A 25206-nucleotide genomic window follows, 5' to 3' on the forward strand; every position below is an offset into this window, starting at 1 on the left:
AGTTAGCAGGAATGTTTGTGAGGGCAGTGCTTTAAGCAGTAAATAAAACATTTCATTGTAAGATGCAAACATTCATCCTGTGAGTAGAAAACCTGGAATAAGGAAAACAGTCATCAAGAGAGTAAGGAGCAGTAAATACTCAGGGATATTTGGCAATAAGCACACAGAAACAGCAAGTAATTTTGGAACAGGAAGTATAGTGTTAAAAAAAAAAGAAAAAAGAGTTGGAAATCTCTCTTTTTTTTTTTTTTTTTTTAAAACACATACGGCAAAGTTGTTATTCTCAGACTTAAGGCTGTTTTTCTAATTCTAAAGAGCATCAGAGCTCTGAACTGCAAGGTATAAAAGAGCATGAGCACTTCTTTCTGCCTACATTCCCAACCGTGAACAAAGTGTTTCTGGGAGACAGAGCTGATTTATACAGTGCAGTATGCAGCTTCCAATGCCCATGTGCTGTGCAGCCATTTATCCCTGTTTGTAACCTCTGGCCTTTCCAGCACTCTGCACAACTGTTTATTAAGCTATTCCTGCAGCTATTAGACTTTGAAATTAAAGTGGTTCTTTCATGAAATGTTTGCAGTATAAACCAAGCTTGCACTGCCTAATCTTATGGGAGTTTCGAAAAGGGAAATTGTACAAAAGCCTGGGCTTTCTGCCTTTGTCAACTTTAAGGAGAAAGTAAGGAGGGCCAAAGAAAGAAAAGACACTAGAGAATATCACATGGCAATAAAAAGCACAATTCCTTTTCAAATGCTATAGTTAATGATACCTTGGAACATTCTTATTAAGTTGGAATTATTACTTAAGTGCTGTTCAAATACCGTCTTGGATTGCAGCTTAGCTTGGAACAGTTTTAATGGTCTGATCAGAGTTTCTTGCCCTCACTGAAGGGATGTCTCCTTTGTTCACATTAAGTGCAAACTACCTCATACAGTCTGACACACTCGGGTGAAATAGCACCCATTTCAGGTAATTGAATACCATTCTAAAAGCTCCCTTATTTCGTTTAATGCAGCCCAGACAGCTGCAGCATCCTGTCAGGAGGGACAGAAAACTTAGATGCAGAGGAGTAGAAACTGGGATATCGTCTCAGAATATTGTCTTTGAATGCACTGATTTGAAAGTTTGGAGTGAAGTTTGGCTACCTCACTGAGAATTTCTGAGCACTTATTAGCTCTGCAAACTCGACTTCAGAATCATGATTTTTAACTGAATGTTTTTAACTTCTTAATACAGAAAAATTGGGTGATGTTTGATCAAGGAGGGATGGAAATATGGTGGTTGAGCTTAAGGTAGCGTCTGTGCTCCGTCCTACAGCTGTGCAGTTCTGAGAAAGCTTTTGCTATGCTTTCACCACAGTCTCCTGCCAGGTATTTGTAGACAGAAGATTGTTTCTTACACTTCCCTTCAACAGCAGCTCTTGCAGCCTCTTCTATGAAGTTCTATGAAGTTCTCCAAGACCCTAACCATCCTGCTGTATTGCTCAGTAATTTGCAACAGACTTGCAGCTCAGTGCTGCAACCCTCTAGCTAAGCTACCCTCTTAAGTATTAGTTCATTAGGGCTGATTTTTCTGTCCACTGTCAGTCTTCTGAGACTACCTCAAAGCAGTAGGATGGCGTACTCATAGGGATGGGCTTACCCATGCCCAATCTGATCCCCTTGCAGATACAGGTTCTTGTCTGGGCTTGCACTAAGAGTTTTCCGTTCAGCGTACCAGTAAACCTTGCTTAACGTTGTAGGGCTTAGGTAATTTAGGGCTCAGGCAAAAGGTGAGGTTATGCTTCAAAGTCAGCGTAAGTAGAATTTGAGCCTATCCCACCAAAACTTACAGCATGCCTGAGAAGCTGCTCAAAAATGAATGTAAGCTCACAACAGTAAATCAGTGAACTAGATTTCCCTTAGCTATGCTGTTCATTAGCCTTCTCACTAGACCAGACTGCCTCTCACAGTCTGATATAATTCACATGGTATTTTCACATTTCCTCACTTGGGCTTCTGGCAAATGTTTGTAGGCCTAAAGGGAAAAACCTGTTTACTTTCATAAAATGAAAGCTGAAGGATTTCACTCTTTTGCAGATGACTCTTCACCCCCAAAACAGAAAGTAGTACCTCTGCTTCAGCTGTCTGGGGAAATGAAACCCTCAAGAGTTAGTTCCCTTTTTCAAATGTTAATGTGTCCTTGTTACTGGATCGCACATGTTTTCAGATAGAAACCACACATTCATGTGAGATTTAAAAGTCCATCCAATATAGGAACTTTATGGTAAAAATGTTCTTCTTCATGTTGATAACAGGTATAGCATAGTGGCTGTGTGTGGAACAAAGGCTAAATCTTAGCCTTAAATACATAGTTAGTCTCATAAACACATTTTACACTAAATTACTGTGCTTACCTTATGTTACCTTACTGAATATGCACTGAAAAACATCTTAGTTGCTCTTTTGAAGCAGAAGCTGTAAATGGTGTGAAGAAGATTCCAACCCATTACATTTGCTGTCATTTAGATGGTTTTTCTTCTTTCAAAACTTCTGGGCCCTCATTCTGCTTGTTACTTATTTTATATAACTCAAAAGTGTTTACAGTACTATTCATTTACAGTTTTGCCATAATGCTAGGCTGAGAGAAATATTTAGAGATGGTACTTCTGTTTCTTTCTGTATTGCACAGGCAGAAATGCACAACTAACTGCTTTTTTAGGCTGTCTTTCATACCAGTATTAATGAACTAATTTGGAAGAGAATATATAGATTGAATCTCTTCATGCTATTATTCTTTTCATCCTTTCCACTCAGCTTTTCCTTTCTCCCTTACTTTAGATCTAGCTGTCTCTATTGCTCTGCCTTTCTCTTGACGAATTATGTGAGAGCGTACAAGCTGAATGGTTATATTCAAATGAAAAACAGATAAACAGAGTAACTAGAGAAGGGCTAAGGCTGGGTTCTACCCATTCATTTCCAAACATCAGTGGTTTGTTAAGGCACAGTCTATTGAAAGTTGTTAGTTTATTTCCTTTGCTTCCAGGAGTCTAATCTGATAGCTTTTCTAAGTGTTTCTTGTGGAGTTTCTGAAATTTTTGAGTGTTCTAGATATACGAATTTTGAAGTCATTCAAAGCCTCTAGGAAACTGAAGAATCTGCAGGTTCAAGGTCATACTGCTGTTATCTTTGGTATTAGTGTCACCAGGGAGAAGATACACAAAGTATGGAAGAGTACACAGCAACACAGAGACAGCAGATCTAGAATTATGATGTTGATAATTTTATGGTGTTCAAAGCATCCAGCAGGCTACTGACCCAGCTGTAATGTAAATCTTTTGTCAGAGAAGAAATCCCTACTTCAGATCATTTATTTTTCAAGTATTCAACATCTGGCATATTTTATTTTAATTTTGTACTAAAATTTCATTTACTTCATAAATAGAAATAGTTGGCCAGCTGTAAGATTTTTTGAAGACGGCTCGTAAGGTGAAGAATACCAGAATAGTAAAATACCTGTCTACTGTCTTCAAGTGACCTGACCAATTTTCACATATAGGAAGTGAGTGAAATCAAGTGTCTATTGGTTGTCTGCAGGCCCTGATTGGAATTGTTGCTGTGCCTTGGCTAAGTGGTAGATACTCCTGAGGGGATACCCATTTTAAAAGATCAATCAGGAATAAGATGCTCCTCTTCAGAAGCAAATGTGTCCACCCCAAATTACTGAAGAAAAGCCTGTTTTAAAAAAATACCCTTATTTTGAATGAACTTTTGAGCAAAGGCTTGAAGAAATCTACTATGATACAAAGAACTTGAATGGCTTTGTTCCTAGCTGCAGAGTATGTTGTCTTCGGGCTGTCTCCTGCTGTGTTTTTCTCCCTGATGCTATAATTTTATATTATTTTTTCACTATAAAAACTAAGCTTTTTTCAAAGAATGATGTGTTTGGAAATGAACATTTGAATTTGCGTATGTTGGAATTGGTTCATTCTTGGTGCCAGGAAGTGCTCTCTGTTGCGAGGAGGGGATGTGCAGCTGGGCAGTGCTGCCTCCAAGGCAGGCTGTGCTGGCAAGAGAGAAAGTGTGGGCAAGGTGCCCAGGGAGAGAGCTGATTCACAGCTTCCCTCCGGCAACTTCTGTGAAAGGAGCACCCCCTTGGTAGCACACAGAAGTGATTTCACATTAGGCACTTAGCATGCCTTTGGCAACTGGCATGTTAGGGTCTATATGCTGATGCTAGATGTGAGAACAGTGGGCAGCACGCTGTGACACTTGCTGTGGGGAAGCTGGGAAGTCCTGATGGCTGTCAGAACAAGCAGCATGCAGAGGTGGTAACTGAAGGTACAGGATTTTTTTTTCTAAAGCAGTGTAATTAATTTTAAAGTGTCATGTGTGTCTGTGCACGTGACTGCACAACAATATTTTAAATGCCAGCATGATGCATTTTAGTCTACTTATAGGAAAATGGATTTCTATTTAATTAAAAAGCAAATCATGTTCTTTGTCACACACAGTTAAAAAAAAAAATGAAATGCAAAGCACCAGGAGTTAAGGACACAAAAATGATACAAATAATAAAAAAAGAAGTTAGGGTGTTATTAAATTTTACCTAAAGAGTATGCAGTCAGCCACCCCCAGCTCAGAACCATTCAATTGCTGGGGATTTCTAGAGGTAAGGAGAGAGACAGAGCAATCTCCTAGCAGAGATGGGAGACTGAAGTTACTTCATGAATCCTCTGAGCCAAAATTATTTTATCTCATGCCTGACTAGCTCCATAGGCATCATTCTTTATGGATAGAAAGACCACATAGCGAATATGGTAACAACAAATCATTCCATTCCACATTTCTTTCCAGTTTCCAACTTATATTTCTCCTGTTGTCTTCTAACAGAACTCGGGAATGAGTTCTCACACCAGGAGTGATCCCTGACCAGATCTTCTGATCTCCTGCCCATTCATACTGGAACTTCACTGAATCCAGTATCAGTGAACAGCTGAGAAGATGAATTTTTCTCAATTCACTCATTTGCCATTCTAACGTAACTGGAGGAGGAGAGAGTTGACTCCATTGTTTTTCCTCAATTCATTTTCCTTTATATCTAGACTTTTTTTTTTATATCTACATTTCTTCCATTTGAGAATTTTGTTTTTTATTTTTTTATTTTTATTTTCCCGCAACTGGCAACAAGGCCTTTCTTGTCAGTATTCTGCTTTATAAAAAATATTAGCAATATTTTCCATACGAAAAAGTAATATTTGGCACTTTTGCTAAAGAAAAATATGTGGGATTAAGTACACCTTCTTGTTAAACTGAATACAGGAAACTAATTAAAATATGAATCTAAATTTAGCTCATTTTTTATTTTCGGCTTACAGTGCACCTTTGCAAAACTTTCATATTTTTATGCATGTAGCTTCACTTCCTTTCAAAGATATATTTGTGAGGAGCAAATCACAGGTTTTGCCTGGAATATGAGGCCATAGATTCAAGATCCACTAAGATCTGCATACTTTTCCCGTAGAGTTCTTGTCACCTCTTGAAATGCTCCAAATGAGCTTCAGACAAACTACAAATAGTTGTCAGGAGCTCCTATTGCTAGCATGATTTTACAACTTTTGAGGCCAAATGATAAAGGACAGACGAGTGTAAGGTGCAGAAAAGAGAAGAATGTAAGATTGGGTCAGGGCAATCGCAGATATGTTTACAGACTGGGAGAAGAACTTCTTTACAGCAGCTCTGTGGAGAAGGACTCGGGAATTCCAGTTGGAAATTGGAAAAACTTGTGAGTCAACAGTATGTGCTTGCAGTGCGCTTGCAACCTGGAAGCCAGCTTTATCCTGGGCTGCATGAAGGATGGCCAGTGGGGAGAGGGAGGTGGTCATCCCCCTCTCCTGTGGTGGCACCCATCTGAAGTACTGTGTCCAAACCTGGGGCTCTCAGCAAAAGAAGGATGAAGAGCTGTTGGAGAGGATCCAGAGGAGGACCACAAAGATGATCCAAGGGCTGAAGCACCTCTCCTATGAAGAAAGGTCAAGGAAGTTGTACTTATTTGGCATGGAGAAGAGAATGCTCTGGGAAGACATCATTGCAGCCTTCCAGTACTTAAAGAGAGCTTATAAACATGAGGGGAAACAACTTTTTACACAGTCTACTAGTAATATGGCAAGGAGGATTGCCTTTAAAATTTAAGATGTTAGGAAGAAATTCTATACTCAGAAGCTGATGAGACACTGCAGCAGTTTACCCAGACTGGTTGTGGATGCCCCATCTCTGGAGGCATTCAAAGCCAGGCTAGATGGGGCCCTGGACAGCTTGATCTGGTGGATGGCAGTCCTACCCACAGCCGTTCTACAATTGTGCAATTCTGAAAATGACTCACTGTTTCTTGGCAAATTCTGTGTTAAGGTTTCACAAGTGTTTTCTCCCTTGACACAAAGTATTTGCAATCCTTTCAGCTATTGGATAGGGCCAGAAGCAGTGAAAACTAGGGAAAAAAAATTCAGCTGGAAGAAAATATCAGAAAGACAAGAATGATGATGAAAAAAGAAGTAATGGAAAGAAACAACTAAGAGAAGGAGGGAAGAAAGAACTGTGAATATCGAGGTTATCAGAGATCAAGAAATGAAGAAAGGATGAGGGAGGAATAGAAAGTGGAGATATCAGAGAAAGGAGAGGAAAAAAAGATGTTAAAGAGACAGAGAGAAAATTGGATATATTGATAATGATAATGAGACAGGAAAATGGAGGGTACAAGGAAGTTGGAGCCAAGCTCTTTTCAGCAGTTCACAGTGCCAGGTGCAGAAGCAATGAGGAGAAACTGGAGCATAAGAGGTTCTCTCTGTCCATCAGACAGCACTTCTATGCTGTTCAGGTGACAGAGCATTGTCACAGGTTGTCCAGAGATTGGGGAGTCTCCTTTTTGGACATCTCCAAAAGCTGCCTGGATGTGGACCTAGGTACATTTCCCTGGATGTCCCTGCTTCAACAAGGAGTGGACCAAATGGTTCCAAAAGTCACTACCAACCTCATCCTAGTGTGATTCTGTGATTTTGTGAAAGGATATGGAAAAGGCAGAAGTAAAAGGTGGAAGAGATACACTGGGGAGGAATGTAGATGGAAATCTAACTGTGGACAAAAGCAAATGAAGTCCCTACTCCACTGAAGGAAAAGGACAACAGGTTGAAAATAGAAAGAGGCACTGGAAATTGAAAGTGAAAAAGGTATGTAGACGTGCAGCTTCATTGAAACTACAGGAAAATAAATCCATCCTAGCTAAACAGTTTTACAGGTTTTCATTGCAAATTCAGGTAGGTTGTGTAGGTTGAGAGTTTCTGTCTAGGCAGTGAATAGAAATAGTAACACTTTAGGAATTCAGGAAACAAATGCTGTGGTAAGAAAACTGAGTAGGAACAACAGAGTAATAACGGGAAGGCATTCATGCTTCTACTGCAGTTAAAACAGATGCTATTTTCTGTGACTTCATTAAAAAGGGGATCGTCAGAATTCTTATTTTGCACACTTAATTGGAGCTTGACTGCAATGCCTGCAATGCCTGAGACAGAAAATAGGATTCAGAGATTTACAGAGATTGCTTTCAATGTCTGAATGCTTAGGAAAGTAAAAGCAAGGTACAGTTAAAACCAGAGTCCAGTTCCTGCTAAGTAGGTATTTTCATAATGCTAACCAGAAGTCTGACTGATACTGACACACCTGTGGCCTGGAAGTCTCTGCTGCGGACCACACAGCTGTTTCTCAACTCCCTTCTCACTCTGCAGTGCTCCTTGCAAATCAGCAGTGAGTGGTCCAGGAAGAAAACGGAGAAAAGCTTCTTTTCTCTCTCCTCTTTGAGATAAACTGGGTGCTTGTTTGTCAAGTGTTGTAAACATACTTCTTTTTTTTTTTTTTTTACAAGAGCTCAAGTTCATAGAAACATGGACATAAAATAAACTCATCATACCTTACACAAAATTCTATTTTTTTAATTTGACAAGGCTTCTTATCCCTCCCCTTTCTTGTCTGCTCCTGTTTTCCTCTTTCTTCACACACTCAGTTCAGGCAACTGCAAACACAGCATTTTTACAGTTTTTACTTTTGTAACCTTTGGTTTCTCCACTACCTGACTAGAAAAAAATAGTATTTTGTCTGTGAATCTATATATAGTTTCAGAAGAGATAAAGCTTTAAAAATGCAAACAGAACAGTGAATAAGCATCTCCTTCTGGCCTATTTTCCTCTTGTGTGTTAAGTCATTTAGCCTCTGTATGCTCCAGTTTTCATCTGCTAAATCCTTCCCTTCTTCAAAGCTGTATTGTGAGATTTTTTCCATTAATGTCTGTGAAGTACCTTCAGATCTTCAGATAAAAGATGGGAATGCAAAGTAATATTGTGTCTATTTTCCAGCCTCCCAACCTATGAATTGAATTTCTAGTGATGCAGTCAAATAAAACAGAATCCCAAATACCTAAAAACCACCAGACAATAAAAATATTCTATGTTCTGCTATGAAAAAATCCCACCGGAAACAATTATATTTCTCTAGGCTTTTTGAACCTCCAACAGAAAATCACATCTGTAGTGCAGAGATTGACAACATGGTCAAAATAAAACTACGGAGAAGATAGATATAATTTTCTTTTAAATTCCAATTCCTTTGCAATGTGCAACAGTTGAAGGGACCAATCTGAATTTGTGTACATTTTGTTGGTTAATTCCTTAACTCAGTATGATTTCTCTTTTGGATGGCTAGCTACATCTGCTTTAAATATTTAATAACTAATTGATTGGATAAATATACTATTTATTCATTTAGTTATAGTAGTAAGTTAATGCTCTAGGGAAGATTGGATCCACAGTGTAGTGGGTGCAAAGTGGTTTAAAGATACAATAAAGATAGCATGAGTCTTCAGAGTGGATAAACTAGCTTGCTAATAACAGATTATAAAAGATATTTTTTATCTACCCATTATAATTGAAACCTAGAATAGTTTGGTAAGTTCTGGAAAGGATTATTATCTGATGGCTTCTGGTGTGGGTACCATGAGAAAAATTAATTTCAGTTCTGTGGGAGCAAGTGTCCTGAGTACAAAAACAGTGTAGAAGGAATTTGCCATAGCCAGAATTGGCATTCCATTCTTATTAGTGACTTATTACTTCTTTATTTGTGGAGTATCTGTAGAATGTCCACTGAGTGCCAGAAAGCTATAGGTAAGAGGCAAGTACACAGATAACATACAAACCTCCCAATTCATGTGAAAACTGCAGCATAACTCAATAACATGACCTTTTCATGTTGAAAACTGGGCAACTCGGACTGAATGATAAGGACAGTGAGGCTGAAATGAGCTCCCAGTGAGCCAAGAAGGCATACTTGGCACACAACGTAGAAGAGACCAAGGGTGGTTGAAAGGGAAAGAGACATAGGGAAGGGCAGCATGGAGACAAGAAGTTACATTGATAGCAGTTTCTAAAACTGTCTCTCATGATTATACTGAACCCTACTAGCAAAGAATGTGATCATGTTAGAATAACCTGGCTTCTGTCTGGGTGTTGTGCTGAATTTGAGCTTGCACAATCCTATATCCAACGTTTCCATTTGGATTTATATAAACTTGTCAAACCCTGAACACAAGGTTTGACTGAGATGGAAACAGAATTCATTGTATTGCTAAATCTCAGCTGGGGGTTTCTTAGAGAGAAGAAGCCTAAGCTTGAGCCTGAGCATAAGCCTATGCCCTGGGTTATGCTCAGACTGTGCACTGAAAAAATTTCCATGAACTCTGCCTTGTAACAAGGGAAATAGAATTCTTCTTATTCCAAAGAGCCACTGTCACTTCATGGTAAATACAGGGAAAAAAAACTTATTCATTATATTGCAGATTACTATATCTTTGTTTTATTGGTATATTTTAGAGATAATTCATGTCATAAAATTCAACCAAAGCTATACACAGTAATGAGGACAAAACTACTATCTTTGCACCTTTGTCTAACAACCTGTTTAATGTCACATTACCTGATCCATATTGCTCCTGTAGATCTAAAGGAAAACCTGTGAGTATAGGTTTAAATATATATCTTATTTGTAGTCCACTGTGCTGATGTTTTTTCTTCTGAGCTGAGCTTGCACCAAGACTTTAAACTGTTGGCATCTAGAAAAACCTTTCCAGAGCCCATTTGAACATCCATTTCCTTGCCAGTCCCGTGAATCTCGTTACATTCCTTCAAGTTCCTAGAAGCGTTTTTTAATTGCTGCACACTTTGCAGAATGGGTGTTAGGCATTACGTGTCATCTATGTTAGTTTGGCTTTCTCCTTTGCTTCATTCCTGCTATTGAGTCTAAGCTGATACTGATTCCAGCTTCCTCGGCTGTTGCTGTTCTGTTGCATTTCTTCCTTTCTGTTTACATTTATGTTCCCACAAGATCTTCTTTGGGATGGTCTGTGAAATGGAGGGGACATGAAGGCAGTGCTGACTGCATTCCTCATCACTGACAAGGTCTTCTACTGGATGCTCTGATTCTGTGTAAAATGTTAGTGTTACATGGTCTGAACTTTATTCTTTACAAAGAGAAGTCCTTTTGTCTTTACAGTACTGCAGTATTGCTTACTCAGTCTTTACAGTACTAAAGTATTCTTTTGGTACAGTGAGCTGTTAGGTAGAGTCTAGAAATAAGTTTCTGATTCTGTCAAATTACATTCACTTCAAGTTATTGAGGAAACTGTGTATCTCTTTTCTCCACTTAACTGCAGCATTCCAGATGTAAGGTTCTTCTAAGCACCTATGCATTCACCTTCCAGATGTCTGCACATGAGACCACTTAAGTCAGATATCTATAGTTAGGAGTTTACAGCAAACATCAAGTATATACAAGTCCTATGTATGGTAATACATTCTGAAAATCCAGTCCCACAGTTTTAATGGTACAGAGACTTGAAGTTGTCTCCTTATCTAATTTAATTAGAATAGCAAATAAATAATGTAGTAGCATCATAGTCGAAACAGAATGGTGCGTATCAGCATCTTTCATAGTGGCTATAAGCACTTCTCATAGAATGGAAACAGGAGTAAATAGAAATGTGCTAGGATTTTAAAATACTCTTATCAACTGCACTAAATGCTCATTTCATCTTGTACAGTTAAGTCAGTATCAGCTTGTGAGACTTGAAACAAATTTTATAGTGCTAAAATCAGAAAAGTCTTTCTGATAAGATTCTTGCCTACATGAAAAACTCCTTCTGGTTTAATCAAAACTATGATGATAATATATGAAAAAAAACTGATGTGAACAGTACGGAGCCCTATGTGAAGATTCTCAGTTCAATCTACAGCAGGATGATTTATTCTTTAATATCAATTGCTTAAGACATTTTTTTTTCCAAATGACACAAAAAATAGGCTAGTTTTCAAATTACTTAAGTGTCCAAATGGTAAGTGTAATTGTCTAATTTTAAAACTGACTGACCAGTTATATTGCTGCCTCTTACAAACCCTTTTTGTTAAGACACTATTAATCATGCCTGCCTGTAGCAAAAGTATAGTAATAGATGAGAAAAAAACATTCTTCTGTTTTGATAATAGTTTATTCTCAATAGAAGAATTTCTCTGTGATGCAAATTTGAAGCTTCAAATAGTACATATTCATAAAAAAGGAATCTTTCTGTACCTCCAAGAGACTACAGAAGAACAGTCTGATGGCTCCATTAACTGCTTTGTTCATTTACATGCAGTGGATGTTTACATTCAAAGTGTACTCAATTCGTCTAATTAAATCTTATTCCAATATATTTTGGTACGACAGAGTTAGAGGCTTCAGTGAGGCTTGACAGAAGTAGGAAATAAGTTTTCTGCATTAAGAAAGATCTCAGAATCACAGAATTGCAGGGGTTGAAAGGGACCTCTAGAGATCATTAAGTCCAACCCCCTACTAAAACAGGTTTCCTACAATAGGTCACACAGGTGGGCGTCCACATGGACTTTATATATCTCCAAAGAAGAAGACTTTACAATCTCTCTGGGCAACCCATTCCAGTGGTCCATCACTCTTACTGTAAAGAAGTTTTTCCACATGTTCATATGGAACTTCCTGTGTTCAAGTTTTAGATCATTGCTATTTGTCCTATCACTACACACCAGCAAGAAGAGCCTGGCCTCATCCATTTACCTCTCATTTCCCTTTAGATATATATAAGCATTAATCAGGTCCCCTCTCAGTCTTCTTTTCCACAAGCCTGAACAGACCCAGATTACTCAGCCTTTCTTCATAAGGGAGATGCTTCAGGCCCTTTATCATCTTTGTGACCCTTCACTGGACTCCTTCTAGGAGATCCCTATCTTTTTTGAACGAGGGAGCTCAGAATTGCACAGCATATTCTAAATGTGGTCTCACCAGGGCAGATAAGATGGGGAGGATCTCCCCTTCTTCCACCTTCTTCCACCTGTCGGCCACGCTCTTTTTAGAGCACCCCAGGATCCCATTGGCCTTCTTGGCCACAGGGGCTCACTCCTGGCTCATGGCCAACCTGTTGTCCACGAGAACCCCCAGGTCCCTCTCTGCAGAGCTCCTCTTCAGCAGGTCGTGCCCTAACCTGTGCTGATGCATGCAGTTATTCCTCCAGAGGTACAAAACTCTACACTCGCTCTTGTTAAACCTCATATTGAGATTGAATAAATATTTAATATTTAATCCTGATAGATATTAAAATAATAATTAAAAAATAATTATTAAAAAGCAGTTTATCTGAAAAAATACAAAAATATCTAAATACCTATATTTGAAATATAAGAAACTAAAAATAAGACCCTTCCTATTTATTTTTTAACTTAAAGCGCTAGCCAACCTAGAATCCAAGATTTGTGCTAATGATGTGCAGCCACAGTAAAGAATGAGTGGTAAGGGCTATGGAGGAAAGAGCTATGATTTGTTCAGTGTATTCTTATGTAGGTATGTGAGAAGGAACTGCACAAACATATTTTTTTTTTATCTTTCTACAAGCAGAAAGATTAATTTTTTATGTCAGCATGGGCGTGGGTCTTGAGATATTAAAACTCACAGCAGTACTTACACTTTCTAATCAGGGTCATGGTCTTATCATACTTGGTCCTATGCAAAGGCATTGTAATAGGGAGTCATTGTGGCAAAACCTGAATATAGAAGTGAAGTAAACCAGTAAATCAAGAGAAAAAGAGAATTATCCTTTAGGATCCTGTTTAGAATTTTTGTCCAGTGCACACAGGCACTCTGTTATGTAGAAGAGAAACTTCAGTGACCTAGTGAATTCCAGAAGTTTTACTAGCTTACATCCTGGAAGCCTTACTGTATTTTTATGTTTTCTATAGAATAACTGAACTGGTCCAGAAGAAGACCATATGAGAACTCCATTTAACAAATTCCAGTTTAATTTATCTCTTTCAAGCTGCATTAATCATGTTTGAGGTTTGGCCCTGCTGAGCTCCTCTGAAGTAGGTAATGCTTATTAGCGTTAAAGAGCTAAAGATCAGCCTAATGGAACCCATTAATGGAACCCAATGACAGCCCCAGTGCCCTGAATTCCAGGTTGCTTGAAGTCCTGATATTAAGAAACTTTCAAGTCTCTGAAGAAAACTTTGGTAAAGCAGTTTATCAGTACATAACAACTTTGAGGAAAGCACGCATGTCACTAAAAGGTGAAAGCCAAAATGTGCATGAATTCTGGATTCAAATAATCGATGAACTCAATGCTATGGAAATGATGTTCCAGAATGCAACATCTGAGATTGTGCACATGCTTTTTGAATTAGAGTGCTGACTTCGAAAGAAGCTTTAAAGCACCTCTGAAATTCAAAACTAACACTCAGGAAAAGTGAATTTTTGGAATTCATGTGGCATTTAAGTGTTCAAATGAATATAAATCAATGAGTATAAATAATACATGAATTATGGGTATAAATTAAGTCTTCTTTTGTCTTTTCTCTGATTCAGTGTAGCCATTCAAGTACCAGTTAATAATTATACTGACATTGTAAATTAGCTTATTCTTAGCAATCATAATAATCTTCACAGTGTAGAAACACCCATTTTCTTTGATGGCTCTTCTGTCATTCTATTATTATAAGTTTCACTGGTGAGTGTATCTGGTTGCTTGAAGTTTGGGAATGCTAGGTGAGTTATTGTTTCTATGCAAGAGACACGTCTTCACATTTCCTTTTCATTAGGCATTTCTTTTGTTTCCTGGAGTGGTGGAGGGTTATCTCCATGGTGCGCCAGCATCTCATGACGTTGTGTTATGGGATTAGAGCAAGAGCCTTGATGGAAAACGAAACAGCTCACTTGTAATCTTAGCCATTACCTAAGAATACATGTTGGGATGTTGCATTTGCTGTCACCCCTACTAATTCCTGATGGTGAGAGAGTGTCAGGCTGCTCCTGGAAATCTCCAGTAATCTGCCGGTGCTAGAGGTATCCAGAAAATGTTTGACTGGGCAGGCAATGCGTATTTAATAGAAATATTTTATGAGTGAAAATAGTATGTTTGTCCCTTGTGTAGAAGTAAGCATAGGTCTAGGAATGGCTGAAGGTCCCCAAGGCTGGCACCTGTGGAAACAGTGGTTGAGACAGTTAATATATATTTAATATAAAATGGACAGCTATATTTTACCTGTCAGTAACTCTGCTCTGTATCTTTTTACATTATTATTCTAGGTGTCCAACTCCTGGGTGTGATGGTTCCGGACATATTACTGGAAATTATGCTTCACATCGAAGGTATGTAAAGAGGAGTGTTTGTTCTATAAGTCAATCAAATAGAGGGCTACGTGAGAGTTCAACAGACCTTTCTTCTCTCTTTCAGCTCTGAAGTAGTATTGAGTGCTTTATGTCAACATATGTTGGTCTAAGTCATTCTACATATCGTGAATGAGTAACATTTCTCAGTTTCAGCATGGCTCACTACCCAAAAACTCAGGAAGATTTTTGTTAGTATCTAGCAGAATCTTTGTATAAAAATGATGCAATTTTTTCTCCCTTCTCTGTTAGCCAAGAGAAGTAATTAAATATTTATAAATTTATATTGCTTTACATTCTGAATAACAACTGTTTTCTGCAGTCTCAACCATTTCTGGACTAAAACGCTGTTCCTGCTTTTTTTTTCCCCCCGATTGTTTTTTGTCAGTCACTTCAGAATCTCTCCGTATTTCTTTAAATGTGAAATTGAACTAACTTATTTACTGCCTCTCCCCCCTGAAGTCTTAAATCACTGAATCATAGAATCACAGAATTGCTAAGGTTGGAAAAGACTTTCAAGATCATGAAGTCCAGCCTCAACCTAACCATACTACCCTAACTCTAACAACCCACCACTAAATCATGTCCCTGATAACCGAAGTACCTGTTGCATCTGCTATGCACCAGTCTTGTTAATATACTTCAGAATAAAGTTCGGTTTGTTTTTAAATCATGATTAATTGCTTATAATTATGTGAAGTCTGAAGAGTGGAAAGAGAAAATTATGAAGAAAAGCTGTTACATTGTCTGCCTAAACTATAAAAGGGATCCTTACCAAAGGCCAAAGGAAGCACATGGGGCCTCAGAAGGGCAGAGCAGAGGGGGACAATCACCTCCCTCTCACTGCTGGCCAACCCTCTTTTCATGCAGACTAGGATACAGTTGGCCTTACAGGCTGCAAGCACATGCTGTTGGCTTGCATCAATCTTTTCATCAACTGGAACTCCCAAATCTTTCTATGTAGGGCTGCTCTCAATTAGTTCTTGTTCCAGTCTGTACACATATTTGAGATTGCCCCAACTCAATTGCAATACCCAGTACATGGCTTTGTTGAACCTCATCAGGTTCACATGGACCTATTTTTCAAGCTTTTCCAGATTCACTCAGCTTTGTGTCCTTGCTGAGGTTGCATTCAATCTCACTATTTGTCAAGCCATTGATAAAGATACTGAAGAACACTGATCCTGAGACTGGCACCTGGGGGACACTACTCATCATCAGCCTCCATCTGGACATGGAGACATTGACAACAACCACCCAGCCAATTCCTTATCCACTGAATAGTCTACCCTTCAAATCCAGATATTTCCAATTTAGAGATAAGAACATGATGTGGGATCATATAAAAAGTCTTGCATAAGTCCAAATAGATGATGTTGTTTGCTTTTCCTTTGTCCACTGGTGCTGTCACTTCATCATGTAAGGCCAGCAGACTGGTCAGGCACAATATGCCCTTGGTAAAGCTGTGCTGTCTGTTTCAGATAATCTCCTCGTCTTGCACGTGCCTTAACATAGCTTCCAGGAGGATCTGCTTCATGATCTTCCCAAGCAAAAATATTATGTTCATTGGACTGTAGTTTCCCAGATCTTCCCTTCTACCTTTCTTAAAAATTGGAGGGTTTTTTTCCTTTTTCCAGTAAGCAGCCATGGCTTTTAAATATAATGGAGATTGGCTTGGCAACTACATCAGACAGCTCTTTCAGGATCCTGAGATGCTTGTCATCAAGTTGCATAGACTTGTAGACATTCAATGTCATCAGGTGGTCTTGAAATTGCTCTTTGTTTACGCTGGGGGGGATTTAACTCCTCTGTCCTATACATAGATGTTTAGACTTGAGAGATGTGGGAAGCCTTACTGCCAGTGAAGACCGTAGTAGAAGAATTCATCGAGTACCTCAGCCCTTTTTTTGTGCATTGTTGCCATTTCTCCCTTCTCATTTATCAGAAGAAATACATTCTCCTTGATCTGTGTCTTCTGACCAGTGCATCCGAAGAAACCCTTATTATTTTTCATATCCATTGCCAAGTTCATTTCTATCTTCTCCTTGTCTTTCCTGATTCTATCTCTGCACGTCCAGACAGCATCTCTGTGTTCTTCCCAAGCCACACATCCCTGCTTCCCCTGCCTGTGCATTTCCTTCTTATCCCTCAGTTTTACCTGTAGGTCCTTATCCAACCATACTGGTTTCCTTCCTCCTCTGCTTGATTTCTTATGTTGAGGGATGGAGAGCTCTTTTGTTCCCAGAAAGGCATCCTTAAATTGTTGCCAGTTGTGTTCTGTTCCTGTGTCCCCAAGGACAGTTTCCCAGGGGATCTCATCCAATAATTCCTGTAAGAGTCAGTAATCCTCTCTCTTGAAGTTCAGGGTCCTGACTCTGCTCTTTGCCAGGCCAGTATTCTTTGGGATCAAGAACCCAGCCAGGACATGGCCACTAAAGCCCACAGTGTCTTCATTCTTAACTTCTTTAATGATCTCCGCTGCAGTAGTAAGAACCAGGTCCAGTAACACTTGACCTCTAGATGCTCTGCCCAATGCCTGGACCAGGTATCCTTAATGGACTCCAGGAGTCTCCTAGATTGTTTGCAGCCTGCTGTTTTGCTTTCCCAACAAAAATGTGAGTGGTCAACATTCCCCATCAGGATAAGCGCCTGTGAGTGCAGTGCTTCTGGTAGTTGAAGCAAGAAGGCCTCACCACAGGCTCTCTGTGATCAGGCAGCCTGTAGTAGACCCCAACCACCAGATTTCCTTTATTGATCTGGCCCCTAATTTTAACCCACAAGCTCTCAACCTAATCATGGCTGTTTGTCTCTTGTAAAATGCTTGTAGCCCTTGTTAGTAATATTCCAATTGTGCGATTTTTCCCACCATGTTTCTGTGTATAGCAGTTAGGTATTGTTCTCTAATTGCACCATGGCTTCCATCTCCTCTTGCTGTTGCGTTACTGTGTGCATTAGTGTAGAAGCACTTCAGCTGGTCTATCAGCCATGTTACCTTCTTGGAGAAGCCCTCCCAAAGTCCTCTGGGACAAATCTGAGGTTTTCCTTTGCTGCATCCTGAGGTGACAGCGTTTCTTGGCTCTTTTGTTGCACTCAGTGGTACATCTCCTTCCCCATCCCCTAGTTTAAAGTTCTGCATGGTAGTATTGACCAGGAAAAGAGGAACATCTTTTTTCTTAAAATAGCCAGTGTCCCCAGGAGACTTACTGCATTTACACTGAGCCAGCCCCTCACTGTTCAATTCATTATATATGTCAAGGCCGTTCCCTGAGGCGGTGAGGCCAGCAAAAGGCACACTTTTTAAAAGGGAAAGAAACCAGTGGCCTAAATCCCAAGCTATTGAGTATGGAAGATTCTGCAGCACATCCATAGTTAAGCTGCTTCCCACAGTGAAAATCATCATTTACCTTGGCTTGCATCTGAGTCAACATTTTTATTTGTATTTTATGCACTTAATTCTTTCAGTTTTATCAGAAATTGCTTGCAAAACTTATTTCCTAAATGGCTGTCATGATCTTCAGGTATCATTTGTATTTAAAATGGCTGCATGCATAATGTACATAAAGGCAGATTTAACCCTGCCATAACTTTCTGCAGTTTCACACAGACATTTAATGTATGCAAGATGTATTGGCATATACAGTCATTTGAATTCTCTAATTGTCTTTTATCTTCATAGATGAGGAATTAAACTGAAATCAAAATGAAGTAACATGTTTACTTTATAATACATTTTGGTTAACACAGGATGAAAAATTAAAATGAAGTCTCATCTTTGACATATGTTTTCTTGGTGAATCTGCTATCAGAGGAAAAATGAATTAATCATAACCCTGGAAGATGACTGTTGGAAATGTCTGCTTAGAAGATACGAAAAGTCTTAGAATTTCCTAATAAATCATAGTGCCAAAATAGAAAGATCTATTGCAAAAAGATGATGCACCAAAACACCAATAAATAGGTGAAAAATGAATTGATTTAATGTGCCGTAAGCAATAGACTGCTAATTCTCACACAGTGAGTAAAACTAATTTTGCAGTTAACCTGGGGATATCTGTAACTCCCAGCCTTTTGCCTTTGTTTTTTTTCAGTCTACAGAATGTGAATCAGTAAAACAACCTGTTCCAAACAGCATCCTTGCTCCATACCTTGTTTTCACTTATTCTAAACCCCTCTTGCTTCTTTGCTCCTGCCTTTGACTTCTTCAGATTATGACAACATTATTTTCAACAAAAACTATTCTTCAGTGGCAAGGGATTTGTACATAGGGAACTAGGGTACTTTGGTGGGTGCTGTAAAAGCTACTACAAAGCAGCTGCTTTCTTTAAAAAGGAAAATGACCAAACTACGTTTGTATTATGGCATGGGATGAGAACACACGCTACACAGGTTTGTTCTTGATATAGGCAACGCAGTTGTCTATGCTGTTAAATGGTTATAGTGTGCCCTGTCGTGGTGCTGGCCCTGGGCCAGTGGAAGTCTACCAGGCAGTTCTCAGAAATTATTTGGAGCTCCACGCATGTCCAGATCATTCTCTCTAAGCAATATGAGTGTGGCAGTTGTGTTTTACAGAGAAAGAGGGTTGAGTTATATGGATGTGAACTAGCTGGTCTTGGGTAACAACAATAGTTCTAGGTCTTTTCTGTTTATCAATATAAATCAATGTAGCTATGTCGTCTCACTAAAAGTTGCTAGGTAACATGCTCTGTGCCAGTATCTTGTGTCAGCATTCCTCCTTTTATTTAATTGAATTATCTACAACTTTACAGTATATATATTGTTTTTTGCCTATGGTTTATTTCTTATTAACCAACACAGAATTCTATCCATGATTGCATAGCCCTTTTCTCAATTTGTACCTCACAGTCCTCTCTCTCTTTAATGAGACAAAATATTGCGAATTTTTGCTACCACTGTTTCTATCTCTTCTTTTTGTATACAGGACCTACAGGACCATACAACACTGAAATACTTTATGTCATGCTGGAAACAAAAATCTACTCTGTTTTATTTACTTCTTTCTCTGAGACAAATTTTATAATAGAACTTTGTCTTTCATTTCAGTACATTTGAAGGTGTTGCCCTACCATTGGATTTCTTTGTATATGTTCATATGTTAAGATGGAAATAACATTTAAGGAGAGCATAAAGCATGGTTTTTGTCGGGTTCTCAACAGAGACAGCAGCTACTTAAAAAAATATTCTGCCCATCTTTGAATATCTCTTAAACTCGTGGCCAATTCTACTAAACTGCTTCTGTAACTGTTTACATGCAAAGAGAAAGTTGAACTTGTACATCCTGGAATAGATTGATATTTTTCCATCTTTTGTAGTTAAAACTGCATTCTCAGTGTTTAGTTAGAAGTAGCATAGTTTAGTCTAACATATAACTTGTCTGGGCTTAGCGTTCTGAGCACTTACATTCTTTCTAAAGAAGGCATTGCACAGCTCTAAGCTCTGCTATATTTTTATGCAGTAGATCTGTAGGATTCTTACACGGCATTTTAGTTTTGACAGTGTCCCCAAAAGAAATCTTTTGTCCTACTGACAGAGCCAATGGCTCCTGAGTTCTGACCTTCTTGGTTCTCAGCCATACAGAGGATGTAATGTCTCTGAGCACTGAAACACTTCTATGCCTCTCAGAGCTGCTGCTGCTGAGTCAGCTGCAGGGATTATTAGGCAGAGAGCTAGGAGGTTCGTTTTCTGTGCCTTCTCAGGAACTGCCTGTGTGTGTGGTCTACACAGAGCTTACAGTCTTGTCCTTCCATCACAGACTGAGTTGCTCAGATTCCCCATTGTGATTATAGGCTGCAATCCTCCCTGTTCAAACTACTGAGCATTAATTTTGGAAACTGGACAGGATTACCCATTCTGCCAGTTTTTGCTATAGAAAGTATATCCCTTGTTACCTGTACATAGAGTGAGAAATTGTTGTTTAAAACGTCTCCTTTCACTCAGTCTTTCAGGCTGTCCGCGAGCAAAGAAGAGTGGGATCAGGATAGCACAAAGCAAGGAAGACAAAGAAGACCAAGAGCCAATTAGGTGAGAACAAATATTGTTAAAGGGCCTTCACGTGTTCCGTAACAGATTCTATATATATTCAGCTTTTAAGACAAATGTTTCGGTTTGTAGCTATCCAAGAATATGTGTCTAAGTGTGAGATAGTTTTGCTTAATAAGAAATACATAGCTCTCTAAATCCCAAGGAATTCTGCACTGGGCCATCTGAATTCAGTGACTGCAAATCAAGGACCCATGCTGATTTATTCTTGCCAAGGATGTGATCTTCTCTAATTTAAAGCAATCTAATTGTGTCTTTCACAAGAAATTCACAAGCTACATAAATGTTTATCTTCTAAAAAACCCTACAAAGTTTACGTGCTGTAGACAAAGCATGCATGCTAAACAAAATAGTCACAGGAATAGAGAATTAAATACTTACATGAAAGTACTACTTAGAATCTGACTGCTTATTCAGTTTGTGAGAAGAGGAACAAATACTTACCTATAGGACTTTGATTTTTTCTTGAAAAGTGCTCTAATTTCAGCAACTGCTGCACCCGGCAACTTTAGTGACTACTCTGAAACATTCAGAACTGGCTCCTCCATGTAGTGTTGCAGCAATATTTTAGCATAGGACAGTCAATGAAATAACAAGCCTTGTTTTGGCCTGTGCTATGTAGTGGCATACTAACTGAAGTATTTTCTTTAAACATTTCCCTTTGAGGATATCTTCTTCCTTCTAACCCTGAGTGTTCCGTTTTTTTGTTTGTTTGTTTGCTTGTTCTTAAGTATATAGGGCAAATGTAAGGGGATTCCCTAGTAGCAGATTAATATGGAACTGTCTTCACCGATCTCTTTAGGCACGCAGTGCAAGTTCGTTATAATCTCTCAAATTCAAAGAGTGGTTAAGTTGTTTCACATTTCGGATGCAGTTGGCACTATGATTTTGTATAATCTCTCGTAATCTGACTCTTGATTTTTAATCTGACAACATCCCTTTAGTGCAGAAAAGCATCACTTACTGTTCACACCTAACATTTCCAGGACTTTGGACAAGGGATCTTTAGAATCCATACACATACTTAAAATGTAACAAGGAAGACACTAAGTAGGATTTTATGGTCACAGACTTTTTATGGACAATTTCCCTACTGAGTGGAGCTCCATAGGCACCATTCCAATTCCAGTGTGCTATTTACTTGTAAGAAGAACTTTTTTGTGTATTAGCAAAGCTCAATTTGTAATTTTACTCACTGGAGGGTATCTTGACTATTTTTAAGACGACAGTGCATGATTGTTCTTTTCATGTCAGGTTTATTTTGACTTTGTTGTAGAGGCTACCAGGTATATGATGGCAAGACAATAAAGTTTATCTCATCTATCTGCTATCCAGATGTCCAGTTCCTGGTTGTGATGGTCAGGGTCATATAACTGGAAAATATGCATCCCATCGCAGTGCATCAGGGTGTCCTCTAGCTGCCAAAAGGCAAAAGGATGGGTACCTAAATGGCTCACAGTTCTCATGGAAGTCAGTGAAGACGGAAGGAATGTCATGTCCAACCCCAGGATGTGATGGCTCAGGACACGTCAGTGGTAGTTTTCTTACTCATCGTAGGTGAGTAACCATGGTTTATATTTTTCAATTAATTATATTATTTAAATCATATTAACAATATTTGGAGTACAACTTTTTGTCATGAGATTTCTCTGTTCCTTTTGACATTCATTATTACTTCAAAATAGGCTTCCCATTTATGTATTTAGATAACTGGAAATAAGGACTCGTGATTTCTTAAATGAAAATCTTCGCAAGTAGAGACCTGAATCTGAATCTATAATACACAGAAGATTTTAGGGAACAAAATGTGCATAACAATAACTGTGAATATGCTACTGCTTTATTGAGTGACTCTGAAAAAATTGCTTTGGTATAGACTTTGTAAAACACATCAGAATCCACCTCGTTTTCAGAGATGTTGAATATACTGTTGATTCACAAATGAGCATGGAATGAAAGTATTTTCAGAAACCAGTTCTATAAATATGATGTACTTTTTACTTATTTGGTAATGAAAATGTTAGCTCAAAATAGTCAGGAGATTACAGAATAGAAACCCAAACAGAATACAGTAGATTATTTAAAAATAATGGAATACAAATATTTGAGAAAAGGAAAACAAAGCCCTATTTTACATAAATTTAGCAAAAATAAGAGAACTTCAGAGTCAACATTTTCTGTAGCTTTTAAGAGATTAGTGGATTGTCTACCAGGGATAAATTTTGTCCCACTTTTAAACATTAGGTTATGAAGAAGAAAGGGTGTTTTTGGAGCTTTAGATGGGAATCTGAGTGGGAGCATGACTATAGTGCAAGGGCAAAGCTCTTCTTTTATTAGATAGTAACTAATATTACTTCAGATATGTCAGTCAGTGTGCTTAATTTGTCACCAATCAGCAGAGCTAGAATCATAGAATCATAGAATCACAAGGTTGGAAACGACCTACAAGATCATCTAGTCCAACCGTCTCCTCATCACCATTGCCACCACTAGCACTAACTAGCACATTAGTTCTCTCAACATACATATTAGCTAGATGCAGTAGTGTGTTTTATGTATTATTTGAGATTTTATATTCTTCCTTTCATAAATGGACATTAATGTTATGTTATCCAAACAGCTATAACACTTGGAGACTGAAACAGCAAACTGGCTTGTGAAAATTATGCCAGCTATTAAATCAGTTATTGTATAGAGAGAGAGGTTTCTAAGGCACAGATTTCTTAGAGCTGCTGTTGCACTTTGTGCTTCAGGTATATTCTGCTGATAATAATGCCCTCTTGAGATGATCCACAAAAGATGGGAAATCAGTACTTAGATTAAAAACTGCTCCGACTGTTAATCAAATAGTCTGGAATTTAAATATATGTATATTTGTACATACATAACTCTGAAGAAGGAATAAGTCAGTGGAAAAAGTCACAAACTTTAGTAAATTCAGACTCCTATACTCCTATCTTATGTACAAAAGCACCAACAATGTGCTTGTTCAGTGTTTGCTTTTCCTGTCCACAGAAATTTTGATGAATAGTTTTGTCAAGGAATTTTGTGTAGGAAAGAATGGCAACAAAGGGATACGAGGAGGGATTTATGTATGATTCACAAAGGAGACAGGGCCAGAAGGAAAGGCCAGTGTGAAATAAGGTTTCATATTACTAATATGAAAATGAATTGGAAAGAGTCTGTAGATAGGTAAATGAAATAGGATATAAGAAAATGCAATTTGGTTATTACACAGTGGAATTCCAAGATCTGCAAGCAAGTTTATAGAATACGATTTATGCTTGAGCAGCAACAGCACGTCCCTGGATTTGCAAACTGGGTTTGCAGAATGCTCAGGTATGATGGAAGAAAGTAATAGACATCACCTAGTGCCTTTTATCTGCTGAAGAAATTTAAGTAGAAGTTAGAAGGGGTTAGGAAAAAAAAGGATTATTTTGGACTATCCACATTATACACAGGAAAGCCTAATTAATTGTAAGGCTGTCAGAAAGCCTGTAGGAAGATAATAGCAGTGCATTCAGTATACTCAGGTATACATCCTGAGGTGAAGGACCACAACCTGGGTTATTTTCTCTGAAAATTCAAGATTGGTCTCAGCTCTGAGTTGTGCAGCTGCATTGCTAAGCCTATGAATGGGCAGGCTAGAAGATAAAACAAAGCTCAAGACAGGAATATTCTTCAGCAGCTACTTGCTAGAACCAGACTGATGCCTGCACTCATGCACTTCCTCAGAGAACCTCTGAGCTCCCAAACTCACAAGGTACCCTTGACAAATGAAATGACAAATGTCAGGAAAGAAGGATGGAGCTGTAGTGTTTTTCTCGTTAAATGTTTGCTAGAAGCAGACACTGTTTAAAAGAACCTTTAGTATCAACTTCCACTACTGAAAGTTAGGCTTGCAAGTACCTCTATGGTCAAATCTCTCGGTGCTCAGGGCTGTAGCCTGAGTCTTTGTCCAAAGGATAACATCTCAACAGAGGGTATGTCTGTGGGCTATGTTTGTGTGCAGAGTGTTGAAAGGGAAGTAGGCCTATAACCCAGACACTTCACATCTCTAAACATATAGACATATAAACATAAAAACAGCTAGTGGCTGCAAATTCATTTCTAAATTGTTGGAGACTTTTGATTTGTGTGCCTGAAGCCATCTTGTCTCTTACCATTAGTATTTCTTAGTTTTGGAATTTAAAAGCTAGAAAATACTTAGCATTAGCTCAGTGAATGTGACTCTTAGAATTGAGCTGTATTATTAAAGAGTACAGCAGCGGTTATTTAAACAAAGTCAGTTCTGCAGAGCCTTAGACCTGAAATAGCTTTTGATGCAAATCAAGGCCCATGAATAGACAGTAGGGTTTACGTTGATCTAAGTTGTCTGAGATACTATATGTTAGATACTCTTTTCAGTTCA

General features: G+C 38.5%; 1 protein-coding gene across 26 annotated transcripts in view; it reads left to right on the forward strand.

The window, feature by feature from the left end:
- Positions 1-25206, forward strand: part of MYT1L (myelin transcription factor 1 like) — a 300542-nt gene that overhangs the window by 257275 nt on the left and 18061 nt on the right. For all 26 annotated transcript variants that reach the window (XM_048936649.1, XM_048936655.1, XM_048936645.1 and 23 more), the window contains 3 exons: positions 14658-14720; positions 20694-20777; positions 22131-22352. In XM_048936649.1, coding sequence (XP_048792606.1) covers positions 14658-14720; positions 20694-20777; positions 22131-22352 — 369 coding nt within the window. The remainder of the gene's footprint in view (positions 1-14657; positions 14721-20693; positions 20778-22130; positions 22353-25206) is intronic.

Source organism: Lagopus muta, chromosome 2 (assembly GCF_023343835.1).
Source record: "Lagopus muta isolate bLagMut1 chromosome 2, bLagMut1 primary, whole genome shotgun sequence".
Lineage (NCBI taxonomy): Eukaryota > Metazoa > Chordata > Aves > Galliformes > Phasianidae > Lagopus > Lagopus muta.